At 68.8% G+C, this 10,295-nt stretch overlaps 2 protein-coding genes across 3 annotated transcripts; one reads left to right on the top strand and one right to left on the bottom strand.

Annotated features, from left to right (window-relative positions):
- The first annotated feature begins 43 nt into the window (after nt 1-43).
- SEPTIN1 (septin 1) lies at nt 44-6,904 on the top strand. Of its 2 annotated transcripts, none has more exons than XM_048855695.2 (11): nt 44-301; nt 1,777-1,867; nt 2,221-2,307; nt 2,815-2,938; nt 3,662-3,796; nt 4,124-4,241; nt 4,874-4,975; nt 5,083-5,182; nt 5,992-6,157; nt 6,352-6,442; nt 6,583-6,904. In XM_048855695.2, the coding sequence occupies exons 1-11, from the start codon at nt 53-55 to the stop codon at nt 6,661-6,663; spliced, it is 1,344 nt and encodes a 447-aa protein (XP_048711652.1). In that variant the 5' UTR covers nt 44-52; the 3' UTR covers nt 6,664-6,904. The 2 variants fall into 2 exon arrangements, with proteins under 2 accessions (XP_048711652.1, XP_048711647.1); XM_048855690.2 differs by lacking the exon at nt 44-301 and adding an exon at nt 1,136-1,239.
- A 115-nt stretch (nt 6,905-7,019) lies between these two features.
- DCTPP1 (dCTP pyrophosphatase 1) lies at nt 7,020-9,962 on the bottom strand. Its single transcript, XM_048855705.2, has 4 exons — nt 9,901-9,962; nt 8,871-8,974; nt 8,525-8,635; nt 7,020-7,578 (listed from the first exon to the last, which is right to left on the bottom strand). The coding sequence occupies exons 1-4, from the start codon at nt 9,928-9,930 to the stop codon at nt 7,314-7,316; spliced, it is 510 nt and encodes a 169-aa protein (XP_048711662.2). The 5' UTR covers nt 9,931-9,962; the 3' UTR covers nt 7,020-7,313.
- Between the last annotated feature and the right edge of the window lie 333 nt (nt 9,963-10,295).

Raw genomic sequence — 10,295 nt, 5'->3', positions numbered from 1 at the left:
AGAGATGGGAACAGATGAGCAGGAGGGAGGTTAGATCGGGAGAAGACGGCCTATGGGGACAGCTCCCACGGGGGACAGCTCCGGCCACCGGACTCCCGAGAGACTCTGCCATGGGGCAGCCCAGGACACAGGAACACCCATCCCCCTCCACGGCACAGACACCCTGACTGACGAGGCGACCGGGGGGCTCTCAGTGCCAGCCGGACAGAGGAAACACCTGGCTGAGGGGGAAGCTTGGGGCTCAGCAGCGTCTCGGCCACAGATGGAGACACTCAGTGGGGAGTTACACACGCTGCTTAGGGTGGGGCGGGATGGTGGGAAGGCGATGAGGATGTCAAGTGGGGTGTCTGCCATGGGGAGGGGTGGAGGCAAGCTCCCAAATTCTCCCCATCCCCTCCCTAAGACCCAGCTCCCATCTGCCCACTGTACCCCCAAATCCCCTCCCAGCCCCCCCAGATCCTCTCCCCGCCCCCTCAGCTACACCCTGTCCCCTCATCCATTCTCTGCACCCAAATCCCTCCCTGCCCCATAGCCACGCCCCCCCAAATCACCTCCAATCCCCTCAGTCATTCCCCCTGCCCCCTCTAGCCATTCCCCTGTCCCCTAAAACTGGATGGGCCCATGGGTCTGAGCCGTGGGATGGTCTGAGGGAGGAGGCGGGATACCAGGCTAGATGGGCCCATGGGTCTGACCCAGGGCTGCGGATCAAATCCTTCTCTCTCCAGCTGGCCCCGGGGTTCCCTAGCTCGGTTCCCCCAAAGCCCAGGCCCCTCTGTGACAGTTCAGAGCATGGTTCCCGGTGATGTCAGCGCCCCGCTGCGAACTCGGGGTGACTTTTCTTCGTCGCCGGCGCGAGGAGACGGCTGAGTGGGGAGCTCGGGGTGGGTCACGCACGGGCTCTGGGCAGGAGGCCAATAAATACAGGCTGAGAGAAACGGGCGCCCTGTGTCTCTGTCTGTCTCTCCGCCCCATGGCCCCCCACAGGGCTCCGCCAGGAGTGTGGAGGGAGAGCGCCCCCTGCTGGGCGCCCCCACCGCCCCGCTCCCTGCAGCACAGCGCCCCCTACTGCCCCACAGGGGCCAGCCCAGCCTGCCGGGCGAGCGCAGGGGTGGGGTGGCCAATGGGAGGGCAGCCACGGGCGTGTCACTGTTTCCTTTCGCTTCTCGGTGCGAGAGGAAGTGGGCAGAGCAGACGCAGCCAGGTGCACCGAGAGCTCAAAGCAGAGCAGACGCCGCCATGGTGAGCACCCCACGGCCTATCGCCGGCACCCCTGCCCCACTCCCCACAGCGGCCCCTGCTGGGCGAGGCCGGGCTGGGGTAGCCGGGAGCTTCCCCCCATAGCCAGCGCCCCTGCCCTGCACCCCCACAGCGCCCCCTGCTGGGAGAGGCTGGGACTAGAGTCGTCGGGAGCTTCCCCCACAGCCAGGGCCCTTCCTGCTCCCCACAGCGCCCTGCCCCCAGCGCCCCACGCTGGGCGAGGCGTGGGAAGCCCAGACTCCTGGGCTTTGTCCCCAGCTCAGGGAGGGGAATGGGGGCTAGTAGGTCAGAGCAGGTGGGGGGCTAGGAGCCCGGACTCCTGAGTTCTCTCCCCGGCTCTGGGAGGGGAGAGGGGTCTGGTGGCTTAGAGCAGCAGGGGCTGGGAGCCCGGACTCCTGGGTTCTCTCCCCAGCTATGGGAGGGGAGAGGGGTTAGCGTGGGGGGTGGGGGCTGGGAGCCAGGACTCCTGGGTTCTGTTGCTGGTCTGAGGGCCCCAGACCCAGGCTCTCTCTGTCTCAGGATAAGGAATACGTCGGGTTCGCCACCCTCCCCAACCAGCTGCATCGGAAATCTGTGAAGAAGGGATTCGACTTTACTCTGATGGTGGCAGGTAAAGGGTTAAACCCCATGCACCCCTACAGCCCCCCTCCACTCTAACCCACCAGACCCCACTCCCCTCTCAGAGCCTGGGAGAGAACCCAGGAGTCCTGGCTCCCAGCCCCCCCTGCTCTGACCCACCAGACCCCACTCCCCTCTCAGAGCCGGGGAGAGAACCCAGGAGTCCTGGCTCCCAGCCCCCCCTGCTCTGACCCACCAGACCCCACTCCCCTCTCAGAGCTGGGGAGAGAACCCAGGAGTCCTGGCTCCCAGCCCCCCCTGCTCTGACCCACCAGACCCCACTCCCTTCCCAGCGCTGGGGAGAGAACCCAGGAGTCCTGGCTCACCCCCTACCCCTCCCTGCAGGGGAGTCTGGGCTGGGGAAGTCTACGCTGATCGACAGCCTGTTCCTGACGGATCTGTACAAGGATCGGACCCTGCTGGACGCCCAGGGTGAGTGGGGGGTGGGGCAGGACCCAGGGCTGTATGAGGGTGGGTGAGGGGTGTGTGGGTGCGGCAGGGGAGGGGCGGAACCCCAGGGTGGATTGGGGGGTGAGTGAGGGGTCTGGAAGGTGGCTGGCGTGAGGCGGGATCCAGGGCTGTATCAGGGTGGGGGTCGGGGGTGCAGTTGGGGTGGGGCGGGACCCGGGGGTGTTTGGGTGCTGGGGAGTTGGGTGGGGTGATCTGGGGGTGTAGCAGCGTGAGTGAGGGGTCTGGGGTGTGGCCAGGGTGGGGCGGGACCCGCGGGTGTATGGGGGGTGGGGAGTAGGGTGGGGTGAATTGGGGGGTGAGTCTGGGGGCGCGGCAGGGGTAGGGCAGGACTCGGGGTGTATTGGGGTGTGGCCGGGGTGGGGAGGGACCCGGAGGGTGTATCAGGGTGTGGCAGAGGTAGGCGGGACCCGAGGCTGTACCGGGGTGAGGGGGCCATGCCCCCCCAGCGCTGACCCTGTCCCCCCCCAGCGCGCGTCCCGCAGACCCTGGCGATCGAGCGGCGAGCTGTGGAGTTGGAGGAGGGCGGCGTCCGGGTGAAACTCACCGTCGTGGACACCCCGGGCTTTGGGGACGCCGTGGACAACGCTGACTGGTGAGGGGGGCCCGGGGGACACCCCTGCCCAGGCCAGTCCATAGTGGACTATATTGACTGGGTGGGGGATGGGGGGAGGGCGGAGCAGTGCATTGTGGGATATGCTCATGAAGCCCCCTCCTTTCCTCTCCCGCAGGCCAGTCCCAGCTGGGAGCCCATAGAGGACTATATGGACTGGCAGGAATGAGGAACTTGGGGCGGGGGCTGGGACAGCAGTGCATTGTGGGAACCCCTCACCAACTTCCCCCTGCCCCTTCCCCTGGGCTGGTCTTAGCTGGGGGCCCATGTTGGACTATACTGACCAGTAGGGACCTGATGGGGGGGGGGAGATTCAGGGGGGGTGGAATTGGGAGAGTGGGGGCAGAGTCTGTCAGGGCAGTGCATTGTGGGACACAGGCTCTAACCCCTCCCCAGGACTGGTCCCTGCTGTGGGCTGTTACTGGACTATATGGACCAGCAGGGATCCTGGGGGAAGTTAGGGGAGGGAGGGGGTATTTGAGGAGTGGGGGGAGGGGCTGTCAGAGCAGTGCATTGTGGGACACAAACTCTAACCCCTCACAAAACGGGTGGTCCCAACTGGGGGTCCATACTGGACTATATGGACCAGCAGGGATTGGGGGGAGATAGGGGAGATTTGGGTGTGGAGGGGGCTGGTGGAGCAGTGCATTGTGGGAGACGCTCACTAACGCCTCCCTCCTCTCCACTCCCCCGGGCCGGTCCCAGCTGGGGGTCCATAGTGGACTATATTGACCAGCAGTTCGAGCAGTTCTTCCGGGATGAGAGTGGGCTGAACCGGAAGAACATCACGGACGGGCGGGTGCACTGCTGTCTCTACTTCCTCTCACCCTTCGGCCATGGGTACAGGGGGGCGCTGGGCCTGGGGGGCTGCGGGAAGGGGGTGTCATGAGGGGCTGGGGGGGGAACTGGCAGTTGTGGGGGCTGGCATAAGGCGTGGGAGCTTTGGGGTGCATTGGGGCACTGAGAGGGGTCACATGGGGTGCTGGGCATGGGGGGTGCACCAGGGGACACTGGATTATTTGGGGGGTCACTCGGGGATGTGGGGGTGCTGGGGGGTATAGGGGCCCTTGGTGGGCTGAGGGACGGCGGGGGGCGCTTTGGGTCATTGGAGGGATGCGGGGGGCACAGGGGCTATTTGAGGGTGCCTCACTCCCTGCCCCCCCTCAGGCTGCGCCCCCTGGACGTGGCGTTCCTGCGTGCCGTGCAACACAAGGTCAACATCGTGCCAGTGATCGGCCGAGCCGATGTCCTGACCCCCCGGGAGGTGGGCATCATGAAGGAGAAGGTGAGAGTCGCGGGGGGGGGAGTTCTACAGGGGGGCAGGGTCCCCCAGCCCATGTGCCCCCATATTCCCCTGCACCCCAAACAGTGCCCCATCCCAACCCTCCTCCTGCACCCATATTTCCATGCCAGCTCCCCCAATTCCCCAGGATCGCCACATTCCCCTGCACCCCAAATTCCTCCCCAGTCCTCACAGCCCGCCCCGGAGCCCCAAAATTTCACTCCTTGCACCCCAAATGTCTCCCAATCCCAACCCACATTCCCTGTACCCCCATATCCCTCCTCAACGGAAAGCCCCTCCCCCTACACCCAAATTCCTCCCACTGCCAAGCCACATCCCCCTGGGCCCCAAATTTGCTGCTCTACCCCCCATCCCTCCCTGATCCTCCCCGCATCCCTCTGCCCCCCACATTTCCCTCCTTGTACCCCAATGTTTTCCTAATCCCAGCCCACATCATCCTGTACCCCAAATTCCCCCAATCCCCAACCACCTCTTCCTGTACCCCGATTTCCCTGGTACCCCCACATCCCCGCTGAACCCCCCCCGGCCTCCTACTTCTCCTACGGGGCGGGGGATGGGTCTCTGTTGTGCATGAGGGTGTTGGGGTGATGCTTCCTCCCCCCCGGCACCCCCAGATCCGGCAGCAGCTGGAGGAAAACGCCATCAGCATCTACCAGTTCCCCGACTGCGACTCCGACGAGGACGAAGACTTCAAGGCCCAGGACGCGGAGCTGAAGGTGAGAAGTGCTCAGCGCGGGGGATGGGGAAAGGGAGTTCTGGGGGGGGCTACAGGAAAAGGGGGGGGCCTGGACACCCCCTAACCCCCCCTCCTCCCCCCTCCCAGGGCAGCATCCCGTTCGCCGTGGTCGGCTCCAATGACATCGTCCGGGAGACCAAGGGAAAGGCCTTCCGGGGGCGCACGTACCCCTGGGGGGCTGTGGAAGGTAGGGGGCGCTGTGGGGCAGGGAGCGGGATGGGGCTGGGGAGCTCAGTGGGGTGGCTGTGGGGCAGAGGGGGGCACCGTGGGGCGTTGTGGGGCGGGGAGTGTCGTGGGGGGCTAGGGAGTGCTGGGGGTCAATTGGGGCACCAGAGGGTGGGGGGATAAGTAGGGGGTGCTGGGGTCATTGGCTGGCATGAGGGATCAGTGGGGGGCACTGGGTAGCAGAGGGGGTCAGTGGGGGATGCCAGGGGTCGGTAGGGGATACTGGGAGGCAGGGGGGGCAGATGGGGCACCGGGGATTGGGGAAGCTGGGGGTCAGTGGGGGGCACCGGGGGAGGCCAGGGGTCAGTGGGATGCGCTAGGGGTCAGAAGGGGCACTGGGGGAGGCCGGGCACACAGGGGTCAGTGGGGGCAGGGGGGGAGGGGCAGAGGGGTCAGTGGGGGGCACCAGGTGGCAGAGGGGTCAGTGGTGAGGCCAGGGATCAGTGGTGGGCACCAGGTGCCAGAGGGGGCACTGGGGGAGGCTGGGGGCAGAGGAGGGTGCTGGGGGCACCCAGTGGCAGAGGGGTCAGTGGGGGGGCACCAGCTGGCAGAGGGGGCGCTGGGGGAGGCCGGGGGCAGAGGGGTCAATGGGGGGCACCAGGGGGCAGAGGGGGGTGCTGGGGGCACCAGCTGGCAGAGGGGTCAGTGGGGGACGCTGGGCGAGGCCAGGGATCGGGGGGGGCACCGTGGGGCAGAGGGGGCCCTGGGGGAGGCCGGGGGCAGAGGGGTCAATGGGGGACACCGGGGCCCCATGCCTCTGTCGCCCCCCAGTGGAGAACCCGGCGCACTGCGACTTCCTACGGCTGCGTACCATGCTGGTGCGGACCCACATGCAGGACCTGAAGGAGGTGACCCAGGAGATGCACTACGAGAACTACCGGGCCCGCTGCATCCAGAGCCTGACCCGCGTGGGCGCCCGCGACCGCAGCAGCCGCATGTGAGCCCAGCGCCGGGGGGCAGCCGGGAGCAGGGCCGGGGGGCAGCGGGGTGAGCTGGGGGCAGCGGGGAGCAAGGGGGGGGCAGCGAGGATAGGGGGCAGCCGGGGGTTGAAATGAATCTGGGCGCGATGGGGACACCCGGCCCCGCCTCCCCCTCCCCCTGACCCATCTCCCCCCCCCCCCCCCCCCCCAGGAAACTGTCCCGGCAAAGCGCCACCGAGCTCCCCCTGTTGCCCCTGGCGGAGACGGACACGGAGAAACTGATCCGGGAGAAGGATGAAGAGGTGAGTGGGCCACGAGGGGGGTGTTGACGGGGGGGGGCTCTGCCCCCGGTTATACCCAGCCCCCAGCGCCGGGCAAGGCGCCCCCCTGTTCCCAGGCCCCGCGTCTCACCTCCCCCCCCCCTTGTCTCGCTCCCCCCCAGCTGCGCCGGATGCAGGAAATGCTGCAGAAGATGCATGACCAGATCAAGCAGAGCCAGGGGGAGCAGTCGGACACCCTGTGAGGATTTCGGGGTCCCCCCCGGGGCCAGCACCCCCTCTGGAGCCAGCGTCTTCTGGATTTCACAGCAGCAGAAGGGACAGGGGTGATTCTCTGAGGCAGCCTAAGCAGCACTCGCAGCCCCCCCAAAACCCTGCTCACCAGAGCCCCTCCCCCAAGAACCCTAAATTCCCTGTTCCTCAAAGTCACCCCGTCTTCTCCCCCTTCCCAGCTTTGCCCCTAATAAACTCACCCCTGTGTTTGCACCACTGCTCCCTGAGTCTCTTTTGGGGGGCATGATCCCCCCCTTCTTTCTGGCCCACAGGTGGGGGGCAGAGGGGAGCCCCGCCCATGGACACGACGGAGAAACTGACCTCCCCGAAAAGGGAAGGTTTTTATTACTTAAAAACAACAAGAAAAAGAGACAAACTCAGAACTGAACTCTGGGGGGGCGTCCTGGGGTGACAGGCGGGGCGGCTTCTGGGATGGGGGGGTCGTTGATAAACTGCGGGCAGGGGGGTTGCTGTAGAAAGGGGGAGCTGGGGTGGAATGAACAGGGGGGGAAATCTGGGACTGGGGGGGGACTGAAGTGGTGGGGTTGGGGGGGGACACCCCCCGTCTCTCCGCCAGGGGAGTGGCGTTGCCCCCCAGCCGGGGTCTGAGTCCGCCCGGCCGTCAGTCCTGGGGGCCGCAGGCGTCTGGGGGCCGGTCCTGGTAGTGGGTGTACTTGCGGGCCGAGCCGTGGGCGCGGTGGGCCGGGTAGCGGGCCCGGTTCCGGTCCAGCTTGCGCAGGGCGGCACGGGGCAGGTCCACCCGGCACTGCTGGGCCAGCGAGACCAGGTAGAGCAGCACGTCGCTCAGCTCCTCCGCCAGGGCCGCCCGCTCGCCCGGCGCCCAGCCCGGCAGCCCCGCCCTCGCCGCCGGCTCCGCCCGCCACTGGCTGGGGAGAGACGCACAGCGGGGTCACCGGCGGCCGGGGTGCCAGGACAGGCGGATGGACGGACACACGGAGCGGGGAGGGCGCCGGGACAGACGGACGGACGGACACACGGAGCTGGGGGGGCGTCGGGACAGGCAGACGGACGGACGGACACACGGAGCGGGGGGGGCGCCGGGACAGGCGGACGGACGGACACACGGAGCGGGGGGGGCGCCGGGACAGGCGGATGGACGGACACATGGAGCGGGGGGGGGCGCCGGGACAGGCGGACGGACGGACACACGGAGCGGGGGGGGGCGCCGGGACAGGCGGACGGACGGACACACGGAGCGGGGGGGGGCGCCGGGACAGGCGGACGGACGGACGGACGGACAGACATGGAGCGGGGGGGGGCGCCGGGACAGGCGGACGGACGGACGGACACGGAGCGGGGGGGCTCCGGGACAGGCGGACGGACGGACGGACGGAGCGGGGGGGGGGGGCGCCGGGACAGGCGGACGGACGGACGGACACGGAGCGGGGGGGGCGCCGGGACAGGCGGACGGACGGACGGACACGGAGCGGGGGGGGCGCCGGGACAGGCGGACGGACACGGAGCGGGGGGGGCGCCGGGACAGGCGGACGGACGGACACACGGAGCGGGGGGGGGGGCGCCGGGACAGGCGGACGGACGGAGCGGGGGGGGGCGCCGGGACACCCCGCCCCCACCACTTGTGCTCAGAGTTGAATCCGCCATGTCAGCTGCAGCCAGTAGGTGGCGACGTTGTTCAAACCCCCCCCCCCCCCCCCGAGTGTCACAAGTTCTCGGGGCTCAGCCTGCCCCACCCCTGGGCTGTGCGTGCGTGGGGGGGGGGGCAGCTGGGTCAGGTCCGTCCCTCCATCCCCTTCCCAGGTCTCTCCCGGGGGTTGCAAACCATCATCATCATCCCCCCCCCCCAATACTCACAAGAGCTCGGCCACTTCCCCCACTTCGCCCACCAGCGCCAGGAGCAGGTTTCGGGGCTGGTGGAAGCGGCCCCACCCCCGCTCGGCCACGAACTCGGCCTGGAGCCGCCGGCTGGACAAAGAGAAACGGGGGGGGGGGGGGAAGGGGGAGGCGGAAGGTTAGAAAAGTGTGCAGGTCGGGAGTGGGGGGGGCAGGGCTGGGGGGGCAGGGGGCTGCGGGTCGGGAGTGGGGGGAGCTAGGGGGGCAGGGGGCTGCGGGTCGGGAGTGGGGGGGGCAGGGCTGGGGGGGCAGGGGGGCTGCGGGTCGGGAGTGGGGGGGCAGGGCTGGGGGGGCAGGGGTAACTCACATGTCCTCCAGGGAGGGGTCAGCGCTGAATGTAAACTCCCCTGGGGTCCCCCCCTCTGCTCCCTGGTCTCCAGCTTCTGAGATTTTGACAGCAGCCTGCGCCCCCTGCAGGAGCCGGAGGGAATCACATGGTGACCCCAGAACCCCAACTTCACCGGGCCCTGCCACCAAACACCCCCCACGGCAGCATCTGGGACCCCCGGACACACAGTGGAGGGTCAGCATTTGGGGTCAGTGCACCAGTGACCCGGGGCAGAGCTGGGGGGCGGGGGGGAGCCCAGGGCTGGGCTGGCAGGGGGCTGCAGGTCGGGAGTGAGGGGCACCGGCAGAGCTGGGGGGGGAGCCCCAGAGGTTTCTGGAGGCCTGCCCCCGCCCCCCACAGCCCAGCTGGCCCCACAATTGGAGAAACGCCCCCAAACTGCACCCCCCACCACGCCTGGCTGATGGGAGACCCCCCCCCGTCCAACCAAAGCAGGTCGCTCGAAAGCGGCCCCCCCCCAGGACAGGACAACAACCCCCTTCTGCTACCGTGCTGGGCACGCCCCCCCCGCACAGCGGTAAGTGGGGGGGGAAGCCCGGGAGCTGGGCGAACACCCGGCTCAGCCCCGAGAGGCGCTTCCCGCGTCGTCCCGCCCCCCCGGACGCAATTCCCGCCCCTCCCCCCATGCACCCCCCGGCTGCAATTCCCGCCCCTCCCCCATGCACCCCCCGGACGCAATTCCCGCCCCTCCCCCCATGCACCCCCCGGACGCAATTCCCGCCCCTCCCCCCATGCACCCCCCGGCTGCAATTCCCGCCCCTCCCCCATGCACCCCCCGGACGCAATTCCCGCCCCTCCCCCCATGCACCCCCCGGCTGCAATTCCCGCCCCTCCCCCATGCACCCCCCGGACGCAATTCCCGCCCCTCCCCCCATGCAGCCCCCCGCCTGCAATTCCCCCGCATGCACCCCCCCGGCTACAATTCCCGCCCCCCCTCCATGCAGCCCCCCCAGACTGCAAAGCCCCCCCCGGCTGCAATTCCCCCCCCAACCTGGCCACCCTCGCGGCAGGAACCGTCCATGCCTCCCTCGAACCCCGGTACCACGCCTCCACCGCGCCCCTCCAGCCAATCAGAGCAGGAGCCGGCCCCGACCGGCCAATGGGCTCGCCCGATAGCGCGGCGCAGCCAATCAGGACGCCCGAGGCAACGGGAAGGGGAGCACGCGGGGAGCGAGGTTCTAGGGAGCATGCGCAGTGACGCGGCTGAAGCGGCTGCCCGGCCTTTCCCCGGGAGCGGGCGGCACGTGCGGGCTGAGTGGGGCAGGAGCCGTGTGCGCGGGGGGGGCAGGAGCTATCGCACGGGCTGCAACCCTGCGTAGGATGGGAGCCCCTCCAGCCGGGGGGGGCAGCCCCATTGCCAGCCCCTCCCCCAGCCCTGCACCCCCA

The sequence above is a fragment of the Caretta caretta genome, chromosome 6, assembly GCF_965140235.1.
Source record: "Caretta caretta isolate rCarCar2 chromosome 6, rCarCar1.hap1, whole genome shotgun sequence".
In the NCBI taxonomy this organism is placed as follows: domain Eukaryota; kingdom Metazoa; phylum Chordata; order Testudines; family Cheloniidae; genus Caretta; species Caretta caretta.
The sequence above is the reverse complement of the archived record's forward strand: the minus strand, read 5'-3'. Positions and strand labels throughout refer to the sequence as shown.

Excerpts from the sequence above, each read along its gene's own strand:
- SEPTIN1 (XM_048855695.2), top strand. The coding sequence starts at position 53 with ATGGGGACAGCTCCCACGGGGGACAGCTCCGGCCACCGGACTCCCGAG. Across the intron at positions 4,976-5,082 it reads CCCAGGACGCGGAGCTGAAG|GGCAGCATCCCGTTCGCCGT; the intron begins GTGAGAAGTGCT and ends CCCCCCTCCCAG. Across the intron at positions 6,158-6,351 it reads CGCGACCGCAGCAGCCGCAT|GAAACTGTCCCGGCAAAGCG; the intron begins GTGAGCCCAGCG and ends CCCCCCCCCCAG.
- DCTPP1 (XM_048855705.2), bottom strand. The coding sequence starts at position 9,930 with ATGGACGGTTCCTGCCGCGAGGGTGGCCAG. Across the intron at positions 8,636-8,870 it reads GACCCCTCCCTGGAGGACAT|CCGGCGGCTCCAGGCCGAGT; the intron begins GTGAGTTACCCC and ends CTCTTTGTCCAG. Across the intron at positions 7,579-8,524 it reads GGGGAAGTGGCCGAGCTCTT|CCAGTGGCGGGCGGAGCCGG; the intron begins GTGAGTATTGGG and ends GTCTCTCCCCAG.